The sequence below is a fragment of the Diabrotica virgifera genome, chromosome 4 (assembly GCF_917563875.1).
Source record: "Diabrotica virgifera virgifera chromosome 4, PGI_DIABVI_V3a".
Classification (NCBI taxonomy): domain Eukaryota; kingdom Metazoa; phylum Arthropoda; class Insecta; order Coleoptera; family Chrysomelidae; genus Diabrotica; species Diabrotica virgifera.
The window spans coordinates 242,794,278-242,809,729 of NC_065446.1; the positions used below are offsets into that span (position 1 = coordinate 242,794,278).

The following is a 15,452-nucleotide window of genomic DNA, read 5'->3' on the forward strand; positions in this document are numbered from 1 at the left end:
TTAATAACCGTCAACTAATTCTGAATGATTAATGAGTTGTTAAAACATTTTATCTGTAGCGGCTTCTGGGATGCCTTAAAACTATCGAATTTCGTTCGACCATACCTAAAAATTTTGCATTATTGTAAAAAAATATTTGGACATAAAATTTTCTTTTTTATTCGAGCAAATTGCATTTCGATCAATTTTCGTGTCTAGCAATTCATTTTCGAGCAGTTGATTTTGAGTAATTGATTTCTAGCAACTGCGTTCAAGCAACTGATCTAGAATCAAAATTATGACAGATTATCTAATTATGACACACTATCTAAGGTGCAACGAAGTTCACCGGGTCAGCTAGTTGATTATAAAATGCTGCATATGACCAATAGTAACGTAGGGTAGTGATCGCTAAACCGTATTAAAGCGTCCTCAATGTATCTCAGAAGATTTATTGCTTAATATCTTAATATCTAATAAGGTTTTTTTGGTTTCAGAATTGTTCGCAAACATGTCAAACCTCAATGACGAAGATTCGTACGCAGCGAAAAATCCTCTTGGTATGATGAAAATTTTCAATATGGTTGGCTTAACTGTAACAGAAGCAACATTATCCCATCCTACAGTACAAGCGTTGATTAAGTCAGGAGAAAAGTTTGATGTCATGATACTCACACAATATGCAGTAGAAGCAACAAAGGCATTAGCTACACATTTTGGCGCTCATTTAGTTCTGTATAATGACAACGCTGCAACGTGCTGGGTAAATCATTTTGTAGGAAACTCGGGCCTACCTTCATTGAATCCTGAACTAATATTCGATTATCCACAATTGATGAGTTTTAAACAGAGACTAGCTAACACTTTGTATACGATAGCAACTTATGTGAACCATAATTTGGTACAATATCCAGCTCATGCTGAGCTAATAAAGAAATACGTTTCAAAAGATATGGACTTGACCAAAATTCAATATGATGTCGCATTGGTACTCTCAAATTCGCATCCTAGCTTAAACAATCCAGCACCATCAGTTCCATGCATGAAAGAAATAGCAGGGTACCACGTCAAGGAACCTAAACCATTGCCTGCTGATCTTAAAAAATACTTGGATGAATCTAAGAACGGAGTCATTTATTTCAGTATGGGTTCCAATATTTACAGTAACAGCTTTCCCAAAGAAAAAAGGGAGAGCATCATGAAAGCTTTCTCTAAAAGGAAAGAAAACATTTTGTGGAAATTTGAAGATACAGACTTGCCAGGAAAGCCTAAGAATGTGAGAATTGAAAAGTGGTTGCCGCAGTCCGATTTATTAGGTAAGTTTTTTTAATTCAGTTTTGCTACGAGGAAGTTTGTCTATTCAGTTTTGCATATAGCCATTAAGACAAAAAATAAATAAAATTAAAGTACTTTATTGCTTTTCAAAATATGTCCCAGTCCAGTCTTCAGTTGACAGTGACACCTGCAAAATCTCGATATTTTAAAGGTATCGATGGCTTCTTCTTGCGACTGGAATCTCTGTCTTTTGGGCAGTGTGAGCACTTGCATTGTTCTGATGTATGATGATTCGCCGTTGAGTGTTGCTTTGTCGGAGTTTCGCGATAACTTTTGGTAAGCAAACGGTTATATCCCAATCAGAAGTAACCGTTGTTCGATCTTCTAAAGCAATTGTTGCCACATTAGTCCAGTCAGGTTAGACGAATAACAGGCCTAACCTTGCGTTAGGAGCTGTCCCAAATTTTATTTTTCTAATTTTTTAGATGGGTTAATACTAGTGTAAATTTAAAATCTCGACTGAATTCCGCCATTGCGTTAGGCGCCATCTTCATTTTAAACGAGAACGTTTTTGCTCAATATCTCCCCCATTTTCAACTTTTCTACAAAAAGTATAACTACTAAAATTGTTACAATTTTTTTGTGCTATCGATATTTACCGAGTTATGGCGGAAAATATTGACAGTTAGAGCATAATTATGCAATTATCTCGTTTATTATTAGTTTTACGACAAAAATGTTTTTATACAAAAATAGAGAGTATTAAATTATACACAATTTTAATCTCTTTCATTTTTTTGCTTAAGTTAATATGTATTTAAGGTAGTACGTATGCGATAATGGCGCGAGCGTGAGACCAGACTGATTTTGTAGCAATTGTTTTTGTTCAATATCTACGCCATTTTCAACTAAAATTGTTCCAAATATGATTTCCTACAATTTACTTCTAAAAATTTTTTCATGCGGTTGATATTTTCCGAGTTAAGTGGGAAAAGAATAAAAAGTGGTGGGGGGAGCATAATTACTGACTTGAATCTTGTTTCCGAGCTGCCCCAAATTTTATAATTCTATCCTTTAGGGGAGATCAATAGTAGTGTAAATTTAAAATCTCCACTGAATTCCGGGGTTGCATTAGCCGCCATATTGATTTTAAAGGAGAACCGTTGTTGCTTAATATCTCCGCCATTTTCAACTTTTTGACAAAAACGGTACGAACTAAAATTGTTGGAAACGCAATTTCCTACAATTTCTTTTCCACAACTTTTTTTATGCGATCAATATTCTTCGAGGTAAAGGGGATAATAGTGGAAGCGGAGGGGAAGCATAATTATTGAATTGTCTCATTTATTATTAACTTTACGACATAATTGTACATAAACAAAAATAAAGAGAATTATATTTTATACAATTTTTGAAACTTCCAATGAAACACCAACCAAACTTAGTATATAAAAGACATAAATAATAACTTATATGCATTAAGTTCACTTAATTTTATTAACTGGCAGGTTTTATTGGTTGAATTTGTCTGCCGATAATTAAGTTTCATGTCAGCTAACATATTTTAATATTTCATCAATTTTTTTAAAATTTTGGACCCTGTTGGGGGGAATTTCCCCATTCCCCCCCCTCTCGTAGACCCACTCCTGGTTCTCTCGAAAAATTGTAGTAAATCTTAATTGCAACAATTTCAGTCCTTACACATTTTGTCGAAAAGTTGAAAATAACGGAGATATTAAACAAAAACAATTGCTATAAAATCAATCAGGTCTTACGCTCGCGCTTTTACCGCATACGTACTACCTTAAATATTGATTTTATCAAAAAAATGAAGTAGATCAAAATTGTACAAAATTTAATTCTCTTCACTTTTGTATAGGTTCAAATTTGTTGTAAGACTAATAATAAAGGAGATAATTCAATAAATCAATAATTATGCTCTAACTGTCACTATTTTCCCCATAACTCGGAAAATATCGACAGCACGAAAAAAAAATATAATAAACGAAATGATACAAAATCACATTTTAAATAATTTCAGTTTCTACACTTTTTGTCGAAAAGTTGAAAATGGCGGAGATATTGAGCAAAAACGTCTCTCGTTTGAAATCAAAATGGCGGCTAACGCGACGGTCAAATTCCGTCGAGATTTGAAATTTTTACTACTATTGACCCCTATTGAGAACGGATCACTTTTGTTGGTTTTTCCTCATCCTGAAACACCCACACAGCGGATTGGCGTTTATTTTTCGGTTCGTAGGTGTAAATCCAAGATTCATCTCCACTAGCAATACTATACTTTCTTGGGGCTTCCTTTGTAGAACCGTTTCATTGTTTTTCGAGACCAATTGACGCGAACCGCTTTTTGCTCTTCTGTGAGCAAATGAGGGATCTGACTTCGAACACCCAGTTCCTATTGTAGGATCTTTTGGATCGAGGTCTTTGAAATACTCAAAGATGCCTCTATTTCCCGATATGCTACACGGCAGTCATCCTTAATTAGCTGACGGACCACGTCAATGTTTTGCTGTGAGATTGCTCTTTTGGATTGACTTGTTCTGGATTCGTCGCTGAGACTGGAACGACCAGGTTGAAATTCGCAATACCAGAGGGAAATAGTTAACTGGTCTGCAGACCCCACTACACATCCATGATCCTTTTTAATGTCTTCCCTGAAAAGAGGAACGACATAGCTAAATTTCTATTTTTTTGCTTAATCAGCAGATCCTATCTTATTTTAATACCTTTTGATCTCCAGTAAGAAATAATGTCACATTGTCTGATTTAAAGGTTTACTTATTTTTAGCTCATCCAAACGTTAAACTATTTATTACTCACGGAGGATTCTTGAGCACTATCGAAACTCTTTACCACGGAATACCAACTGTCGCAGTACCTGTGGTTCACGATCAGCAAACGAATGCAAAACAAGCAGAAAAAAATGGGTATTCCATTGTTGTTGACTATAATACTCTTACAGAACAACAACTTTCGGCGGCTATAGAAGAAATTCTTTCGAATCCAAAGTAAGTATATTAAATTTATTAGGTATATAAGATCCTGAATCCTATATCTGGAAACACAGCAACTTCCTCAAAGATAAGAAGCTTACTCAGAATACTAAACTGAAAATTTACAGAGCAGCAATTAGACCAATAATCCTCCTTTTTTTGAGAGTTTTTGTACACAGAACCCGGTAAAGTTCTTTCATCTCGTTGAACTTAAAACAAACCTAAAAATAAGTCAGTAAATAATGATCTTTTGGTTTGGTTTTTGCAATAACGTAGAAGAAGAACACCAATTAGTAACACAATTTTATAAGAAAAGGCGGTTATCCTACACATTTAACTTCAAGGAGAAGGAAAATTTGAGGCTATTGACGACTGGCTTTCACGCTGGAAAAATAGACACGGCGTTCATCTTCTTGGAATGTGAGGTGAAGAAATCAGCAGACCAAACAGCTGCAAGCAAGTTTTCAAAAAAATAAATAGAGCAAGTAGTCGACAATAATCTAAGCCTAGAACAGTTACACAAAATTGACAAAACGGGGTTACAGATTTTACCACAAAAAACATTGACTGCGTTAGCAGAAAATGTTTGCTCCTGGTTTTAAATTAAGACAAGGACAGGATCACAGTGACTCACTGTTCCAATGCTGCAGGTACACAAATTCCACTTTTGCCATCGGTAAGTCAGCAAAATTTACAGAAAATAGAAAGTATCGCAGGAAGCTCCTGTCAGAAGTTCTGTATAAGTTAGAGAGCAAAGCAAGACTGACCTTGTCCAATTGTTAAGATAATCAAGATGAACATGTGATTATCATTGTGGCCTTTGATCAAATACAACCCCATGACATCAAGTCATGGAGAAAAGTGTGCCCAGATATAGAAGAAGTTGTAAATTAAGGAAGTGCTGTGGATACGTCAAATCTTCAAACTGAATCAGACGAACAAGCAGTATCCTAAAACCTAAAATCAATCCAGCGAAAATGTTGCTGAATATGGTACAAGAATAAAAAAACCGCTAAACGCCGTAAAAATGAGTGGCGCATACAATATTCCCGCTACAAAAGATCTGATATTAATATTGCGTGGCGCGAAAATGTATTTTCATTTTGATGCAAAACAAAATTCTAATTTTATTTTAAAGGATTTTTTCATAATATTTGCTTAATTTGAAGTAAAACGCACCACAAAAGACTAACTTTGATACAGTTTGAATTTTGAAACTCTTTTGTGGCGCGTTTACTTCAAATTTAGAAAATGTTATGAAAAAATCTATTAAAATAAAACTAGAACTTTATTTTGCATCAAAATGAAAATACATTTTCGCGCCACGCAATATTCATATGAGATCTTTTGTAGCTGGAATATTGTATGCGCCACTCAGTTTTACGGCATTTAGCGGTTTTTTATTCTTGTATCAGGAGTTTTTCAAAGTTATTTATAAATTAAATGTATGAAGTTGAATGTAATGTTTCTCGATTACACGTTAAGCTTTATAAATGGTCGCCTTTGTCGCATTATCTCCCAAAAATGATCTAGCGTCCATCGAATGTACACTAGATTTTTTTTCTATTCGAAGTACATTGACAAAAATATTCGTATGACCGGTAAATGAAGGATTGCCCGTTTTCCCGATCAAATTTAGCGTCGTAACCACAACAACTACATAAACCATTTCGGAGATAATGGTTAATTGGATTATACTTTTGTAGCTTAATAACTTCTAAACGGCTTAACCGATTTTGATCACTAAACATGAGTTTGAAACGTATTGACAAGTAGCATCTGATGCATCTAAGGTAAAGTATGGTAACTAAAGGTATTACTGGAATTATTGAGCTTGAAAAACCGTTTTATCCCATAGGAAATAGATTTTATCATACTTATAAAGCCTATAACTTAAAAATTCGAATTTTCCCGGATATGAGGTATACACCGTTAGGTATGCCTAGAGGCCCTTCTACAAACGCTCGGTTATTGGCGCAATTCGTAGGTTGAAATTTTGAGTAATTGTCGAAAAACCAAAATTTTTAAAGTTTAGTTTTTCAGTTTTTCGGCTATACTGAGCCGTGTGTATGTCTGATCCTGACGTCTTAAACACCATTTGAAAGCTTAACTGAACACTATTGATTTGGTGTACTTGCGGTTCTCCTGTCTCTTATTGAACCGAAGATATATACCCCCAAATAATATGCCGTTTTGTTCCTACCAAGTCCTATAGCTATCTTATGGGTGGTCAAAAGTCACAAACTACACCGGTTCTGAATCGGCCCTGACCCCCTCTTCAAACACAGAAAAAAAATTCAGATCGGTTTAACTTTTCCACACACATACATACATGCATGCATACATACATACGTACATTACATTACATATCCACATACTATTTCCTTTTTTAAATAGAAATTGAATCATATTTCTGAGCTCGGTAACTTTTGAATGGTATAACCGATTTTCAAAATTAGACATGCGTTGGAAAGGTAATGATCAGTAACATCAGAAGCCGCAAAGGCCGGACTTACATTTTCGAAATTTTTGGGAGTTTTTGGGACGAGAACGAGAAACAGACCCTAAACAGGAAGGGCCGTAAAATCCACACCCTTGGACCAAAATGGACGGTTGACATATGGATGGGTGAGTTTTTTCTGAACTTTAAGATGGGATTTGGCCCAATTTTCAATTCAGTCCGATTCAGAAAATCAAAAATTTCGTGTATATATAGTGTCGCGTGTAGGGGGGTTGTGTGCCACTGGCGAGAACTGCCGTTCTCTTGGGATTTTAAAATGGGTTGTATGATTAAAATGGTAGGTACTACGATAAAGTTTTAAATGATGACGATACCGCTCAATTAATTTCACATACGTCAAATATACCCATGGAGGAAAAGGAGATGTTGATGACGATGGGAAAGACGACGAATTAATATGAGTCACGGAGAGATACGCAAAAAAGAAAGACGTTAAAGAAAAAATCAGAACAAGAATAATTGGTTTCTTTTAAATTTTTCTGTAAATTAGTCTATGTAAATACTTACTCTTATAATACCCCTCAAGATTTTGATTTCTATGTGGTTGTTCATTTTAGTATAGTTTTGTGTTTTAATAACTTTGTGTATAATTGTAACATATTTTTTGCAGATATCGCCAAAATGCAAAAACCCGGTCTAAAATCTTCCACGACAGACCAGTAAAGCCCATGGACGAAGCAGTTTTCTGGGTAGAATACATCGCAAGGCATAATGGTGCTAAACATCTCAGAGTTGCTTATGTGGATTTAGCCTGGTACCAATATTACCTACTAGACGTCTTCGGACTTATATTCGGAACTATATTCTTAGTTTTATATGCAATAAAGAAGACACTTGGTTTCCTGTGCAGTTTAGTTTGTGGGGGAAAGCCTAAATCATCAAATAAGAAAGTTAAAAACCAATAGGATTGTTGTACAATAAATAATAATAAATTTTTTAAGTTTTTAAAGTATTTATAATATTCTCAGAGCTAAATAAATCCCCAGAATATAATCATTCAGCCAATCGCATCCACTGCAGATAGGCTTCAGTTTCTTCCAGTGTTCTCTACACTGGGCCGCTTGTAGCCAGTTTCTCGCTACTCTTTTCACGTCATCAGTCCAATCAGTCGATTGTTGTCCTCGGCTTTTTCTTTGCTTTTGCACCTCCATTCCATGATTCGTCTTATCCACCCTCCCTCTTATCTCTTCGTTTCCCCCATTACTGGGGATCGTGATTTCTTCCAACATTCCTAACAATGTTTCTCCATTGGTCTCTATCTTCAGCTGCTCTAAGAGCTTCGCAGAATGAGTTTCCAGCTGAATACTTTATTTGGTCAGACCATCTAGTTGGTGATCGTCCTCTTGATCTTCTCCCCGGAACGTTTCCAGAAACAATTAATCTCTTCAAACTGTCGTCACCTCTGCAAACCACGTGACCAAAGAATTGCAGAATTCGTTGCAGACATATTGTGGACAGCCTTTTTTTAATATTGAGTTGGTTTAGAATGGAAACGTTTGTCCTATGAGCTGTCCAAGGTATGCGCAGCATTCTTCTCCAGCACCACATCTCAAAGGCATCAATTTTTTGGCGCTCGCATGCACTAAGAGTCCAAGTCTCTGCTCCGTATAGAAATATTGAGAATACAAGGGCATTCACCAGTCTCATCTTGATATTTTAGTCTCTCCCTCTTATAATCTAGCTCAAAAGCTAGATAAGAATGAGCTTACAAGTAACATCAAACCGGTCAATTGTGATTATATTATGTAGTAGATTGTTGTGTTGCCTATCCACCAAAAATCCACGATCATGAGTTCTGTATTTAATGGACTTCCTAAGTCTTGACGTCACAAAATTGGGATGAGCTTATATTTGGCTCCAAACAATTTTGTTTATAATGTTAAACACTCATAAGGAATTTTTAATTTATTGTTTACGTGGTTTGTGTGACAAAATAAGACTTTTCATTTAGGTAGTTAGTTAAAGAAACGTGCCAATTAAGAGATTTTTATTCGTTTTTGCCCAGGTGAGTTAATTTAATGCAATGATTAGAACGTAAACAGTTTTGAGGTTATATTTATTTTCAATCACTAAGGAATAAAAACCACCTGAGCAAAAACGAATAAAAATCTCTTAATTAACACGTTTCTTTAACGAAAGACCTAAATGAAGTCTTATTTTGCCACACAAAGCACATAAATGAAAAATTCCTTATGACCATTTAACCTTACAAACAAAATTGTTTGGAGCTTGGAGCCAATATAAGCTCCTCCCAATTTTGTGACATTTGTGACGTCAGACAGGCAGTCCATTCCAGACCTTAGCCTTAGAGTAGGGAGAATTTTACACATCCCGGAAAAGGTAACGCGCTATCTATCCTTCAAGCAAAAGTGAAGCCGATTCCGATTTTGACCAGTCCGCCATTCGTTTGGCGCTCATCTGAGGTTTAACACTAGCAATTTTTTTAACTTTCTAAAATGGTGATGTGTTCGACTTACGGTTGTAAAAACAACAACAGAAGGAATAAAGTGGGAGTTACATTTCACAGGTAAATAAATAGTTCTGTTATGTGTGCGTAGATGAAAATTCAATAAATACTCCTTTATTCTTAGATATTGCCTCTTAAACGGTTAATAATCTGAAAATCAACATTTCAATGGACCTTATTACATAATTAAAATTACATGTTTAAGTTATACGCCAGTCAATGGGAACAAGAATAGGATATTACCTCCGAATTCTATCCCACTGAATGGATTTTAATGAAATTTTGGGCCTAGCCTCTTCTTATCTTCTAATTCAAAGTCTACCCTATGCTTATGTGTGCTTTTATCTTGGGGGTGGTTCCCACCCCTTCTTAGGGGTGGAAAATTTTTTGGTTAAAATTACCACGGAATTCGCTAGAGAACCTAATTCTAAGCAAAAACTGCTCTATAATTTTTTTTTTGAAAACTCGATACTTTTTGAGATATTGATGGTTGAAAATTGGCCATTTTTATTGAAACATAATACCTTTCCGAATGGTTTTATGCGAATACCTTAAAAACTATGCTCCAGGGAGCAAGGGTCGGAGCGAGGATACAATCCATTGCTTTCCGTAGTGAGCAAACCCTAAGGGTTGAAACGAATAGAATGGGTGATTTTGAATCCAAGGCAGTCCATAAATAAATCAAAAACAAAGATTATGACTGATGAATTAATAATTTTACTTTAATTTTTAAAAAATCTTTTATTTAAAAATTAATTTCCAAATTAAACAGACACAGTTTTCCCATTAGGTCTAAAATAGTTCTACTACATTGTCATGTTTTGACGTTTATTTTTGTCACGCGAAATTAATTGTCAATTTTGAGGTTAATGCCCCTTAATGCTAACAACTATATTATCATTGAGAGAGCGAAGTTGCCACAATTATCTTAATATAATATAATGTATGTATTTATGTATCTAAATTTATACAATGTCTGAACGATTTACGCACTGTATACAGTTGAGTCCGCGAATCTTTACCCGTGCGTCATCATTTAAAGCATACGAAATAAGTCGATTTTATTTTACTCTCATTTTCAACGCCGCATGAGATTAATCAGCTCTTCTTGGCTGTCGGTAAAGCGTAGATTGTTTATTTTTCTGTCATTTATTGAGATGCTTTTTACCATTCATCAAGCGCTCTCCTTATAATATGTGCTCCATAGATATTAAACAGTTGTAGAGATAGTTTACATCCTTGCCTGACACGTTATTCTGGCTGTTATAAGCAGAACACCAGCACAGTTATAAGGAAAATCGCGTGATTTGGCATGCTCACTTCTTTAAATATCAGCCATAAATCCATGACATATGACTTCAGCCTGCTTGTTTTAAACAGAAGTATAACTGGATAATAATTATCTTGACTTCTCGATTCATCATCATCATCAAGGCTTTCCATTCCGGGTGGAATGTTTGCCGCTCTTACTTAAAGCTCTCTGATTCGCTCATTGCGGTGAATCACTCCGCATTCCTCTTATGTTTTGTTAAAGATTGTTGTATGACTTGGCATAAGTTACAATTTTCTTCCACTCATTTCGATATGTGCATAGTCCCCTTCAGTTTCTCACTTTCAGCATTTTGATATCTCTCATGACCTGGTCATGCGCCAACTGCTGACAAAAATGAAGAAGAAATAGAAAAATTTAGCTATAGGTATTTATCAAACGAGGAAATAGTGAAGATGAAATACAACACAGAATCAATAAAGGTAGAAGCATCACTAGATTCCTCAATTCAATTTTATGGGACAAGGATATCAGGAAGGAAACAAAGAGAAGAATATATGAAAGTATAATGAAGACCGCTACAATCTACGGTGCAGAAGTTTGGGACATAAGTGCAAGAAATTAAAAGAAGCTACTTAGTACAGAAATGGACTTTTTGAGGAGAAGTTGTCAAGTCTCAAGATTAGAACATGTACAGTTGAGTCCGCGAGTCTTTACCCGTGCGTCATTAATACCTGGTGAGATAAAACACATACTTTTTATTTAGCATCATTCTCTTTCACGCATGAAATTAATGACAAACCAGCTGCCGCCTGTCATTTAAGTAAAAACACATGTTATTTTTATGAACGATTTAGACTCAGTGTATTGAAAAGAGATAGCTACAAAGAAAGACGATTCTGGAAATGAAACAATTAGAGAACATATGAAGGTGGAAAAAACTATAATAGACGATATTGAAAGGAGACAGCTGACATGGTTCGGTCACGTTAAAAGAATGAATGAGAATCGCTGGCCGAGAAAAATATTAGAGTGGGTCCCACCGGAGAGAAGAAAAAGAGGACGACCACGGAGAAGCTGGAGGGACAATATTCAGGAGGCAATGGATTCGAGGCAATTATATGAAGATATGTGTTACGATAAAAAAGTTGGAAGCTGGGTATGGAGAGGCGGCGACAGCCGTCTATGTGTCCCAGTAATCTCAGTCTCTTCGCTTTAATAAATCTAACTATATTTGAACAGCGGATATATATTTATAACGGGCCAAGTGACAAAAATCAATATTTCTGTTTTTTCCATTATAATGGTCTATGCAGCAATGCCGTTAACCTGTATTATGGGCCAAGTGACAGTTGCATTGGAAACAGCTCTAAATAAATTCAACAGATAGCGTCTGCCGTATAGTGCTCCGTTTCCTGATAAAAACTCATTTATCTCGATTGTGTATTTTTGTCACTTGGCACGTTATATATCTCCACTCTCTATTTTCTCCCTTCATTATGTCTCTTAGTTTATGGTTCATTCTTCTTCTCATTTCTCCGTTGTTCATTCTTATCGGACCCATAATCCGTCTGAGGATTTTCCTTTCGGATATTCTTAATTTTTCTTCATCTGTTTCTGTGAGGCACATTGTCTCAGCTACAGGGCCGTAACTACCATTGGCGCAACCGGGGCAGTGCCCCGGGGCCCCCGTTTGGTTGGCCGTGCATAGATTGTAACGAGGTCAAATAAACTTTTTAAAGTGCTTTCTTTTAGTCTAAAGTCTTTTAGATGGCTTCTTAAAATTTCTTTACAGTTTTCAAAGTTCTGCATATGTTGGAATTTGTTTTTTAAGATTTTAATGAAAGGTACCGGAAGTCGTTTTCTAATATCCCCGCCAAATTGGATTCTGCTCGCATTACAGTTGTAAACAATTACTTCCCGATGGTCTCCTCCTTTTTGACATTTTCCTATCTCCTTCAATTTTTCTTCCACTTTTTCCATATCGAATTTTAACGCATTCTCGAATTTTTCTTTTCAATTTTCTGTATCTTCTCAGCAATCTGGTTTACCTCTTCCTGCATTTTCTTAAATAAACCTTTATATTTTCATATTTTTCCAACTCCCAAGGAACAGTATCGTTCGATGGGAGGCACTGAAGTCCTCATACCAATCTCAAAGATATTCCTCAAAAGTGACTCTAAAACCTCTCCATCCAGCACGCTGGGCTGGAAGATTTGATGCAGTCAATACATTGAAATACAGATTTCGCGATGTTTTGAAGTACCTTTCAAGTCTAGTTCTGACAAGCAACAAAAGAAATGAAAGAGACGAAGCACAACTGAAAAAAAGATACAAGAATCATTCAAATTTGTTTTGTTACTAGTTGTGCAAAATGAAGTCCTTGAATCCCTTAACATAGTCTCGAAAACACTACAGTCAAAATCTTTGGACCTTTTAACAGTTTACAGTTTACTTGAAGAGAGCCGCTTAAAACTAACTGAAATGAGAGGACAATCTGAAACCTTATTTGAAGTGGCTTCAAATAAGTGTCAACGTTGGGGAATACCAGTAGGGTTTGCTCCAAAAAGAATGCAGAAGACCAAAAAACATTTCGATGAACTGTGCGAAGATGAAAGACTTCAAGATCCCAAGTCATGATTTAGAGTAACTCAATGATCGACTCATTATGCCATCAGCTAGCTACTCGCTTTCAAGGAATGAAAGCAGCGTTAGGTTCGTACCGAATTGTTCAACGTGATTTTATTTTGAATGCAAACGAACAAGACCTTCAAAACGAAGCAATCAACTTCGTAAAACGTTTTCCAGATGAGAAATGGTGGGTTTATCCTCCCCTTCCTCTGGGGAGTAAACCACCCGAGAGCCAACGGTAGGGGGCCCCCAGATCACGTTTGCCCCGGGGCCCCCAACATCGTACTTACTGCCCTGCTCAGCTACGTATGTAACTACTGGTCTGATTGCAACTCTTAATATTTTCAGTTTTGTATTTCTGGGTAAGTTCTTGTCCTTCATTAGCATATGGTATATCTAGTATGTTTTGTTGCCTGCTAGTATTCGCTCCGTTACTTCTTCACTTCACTCTTATTTTTACCATTCACAATTATCTCAAATATTTAAATTGTTGAACTCTTTCAAAAGTGTAGTTTTCTATCTTGATTTCTCTCGTCCTGATATCTTCTTTTCTAGAGCAGGGTTAATATCTTATGTTCCTTTCCTTTGATTTCTAGACCTCTTTTCCATGCTTACTTTGCCAGGATTGTTACTGCTTCTTTTAATCTTTCCGATAATTCATAAATTCTTCTTCTGCTATTCCCTTATTTTCCAGTGTAACGATTTCCCGTTCGATGTTTATTCTTCTTGAAACTTTAGTAATGTCTATTAGCGTTTTCGCTGCCTCAAAAAGGTCTTCCATTGGTTTTCTGATGGATGTAAATTTCTCATCAACGCTTGGAATACCTATTTTTTTTCCTGTAATAATAATAACCATTTCCCTGAAACTTTCATCTTCATGTGTACCTAGTTCTTTATTCATTTGTTAAATATTTGTCTTCCACGTTGGTCCTACGAGTTGGGAAGTTCTTATGTCCGGCTAGGTAGTACTCTTTTACCTAGCTAAGGCTATTCTCTCTCCGTGAGTTCGACTTATTCACAAGAGCATCATTCATGATTACTGCCGCGTAGCCATTCATCCTTTGGTTACGGTGGCTCAAGAACTGATCTGCCACGGTTTTCTCCGGTAGCAGTGACAGTAACGCTCATACTGTCATACACTGCCTGGCGTAACTGCTTACCCTACACTATTGGGAGATGAGAGATAGAAAGAATTAAGCATGGGTAAAGAGTGGTTTCTGATTGTACTTGGGGTTCAGGTCTGATGTATGCTCGTTGACCATTTGGTGACTGTGAGTTACGCTTCAAACTTAGAAGTTAGTAGTAGGGGCTTCAGGATCTTCCAGTATGGTCATGGATTGGTATAATCAGATGATTTTTATTTTGTTTTTTGTTTTTAATCTAAATTTTATTATTGTTGTTACAACTGGCTCACTCTAAAGGAACGCATAATATTACCCATTAGGCGAGGAACGAAACATTACACCTAGGAATTTTGTGCAGTAAGATGAATCGTCATGCAACTTTTTGTATTCGATTCAGGAGAGTGTCATGAAAGTTTGTGAACTAAATTGATTTCCGGCAGATGAAAATTTCCATAAAAAAGAATGCATTCAAAATGCATCTCGAAGAGATGGAAAATGAAAATTTTAAGACTCGGGAAATACTGACGGAAATGAGTTCAATTTTTAAACTCGGGGTTTTGGAGGTCGTTGAACCCGAATTTCATCTCTGCGATGGTCTCCGAGGTACCTGGTGCCCAGGGTGGAACTCGTCGCCTGGGGTTTTAGGTTATAATAAGCATTCAAAATCAGTCAATAACTATTACTCAGGGGTTTTAGATGTCGTTGAAAACGAATTTCATCTGGGCAATAGACTCCAAGGTACCTGGTGCCCAGAGTGGAATTCGTCGCATGGAGATTTATGTTATAATTAAATTCAGTCAAAAGTCATTACTCGGGCGTTTTGGTGGTCGCTGAGCACGAATTCCATGACGGCGATTGTCTACGAGGTACCTAGTGCCCATAGTGGAACTAATCGCTTGGAATTTTATGTTATAATAATTAAAAATTAGTCAATAATCTTCATGTACCTCAAAGGTTCAATATTTTTGACTATAATATTGCATGTAACTTTTTTGGTATTGTAATATAATTCAAATCCTTCTCACCACTTAAAGTCCTATGTTTTGTCTATCTGTGGGCAAATTTTCAGCCAAATCGATTATGATGTATTTTGGGAATGGAGAAAAATATAAAAAACGGTATTTTAACGTTTTCTACACTATAAAATTTGATCAAAAGCTTGTTTTGAGTCAAA

The 15,452-nt window shown here is 36.1% G+C and overlaps 1 protein-coding gene across 1 annotated transcript in view; it reads left to right on the forward strand.

Annotated features, from left to right (window-relative positions):
* LOC114347214 (UDP-glycosyltransferase UGT5) overlaps positions 1-7,735 on the forward strand; it is a 29,769-nt gene extending 22,034 nt beyond the window's left edge. The window contains exons 2-4 of the mRNA XM_028297946.2: positions 477-1,295; positions 4,061-4,280; positions 7,397-7,735. Coding sequence (XP_028153747.1) covers positions 477-1,295; positions 4,061-4,280; positions 7,397-7,691 — 1,334 coding nt within the window. The 3' untranslated portion in view covers positions 7,692-7,735. The remainder of the gene's footprint in view (positions 1-476; positions 1,296-4,060; positions 4,281-7,396) is intronic.
* Positions 7,736-15,452: the final 7,717 nt, after the last annotated feature.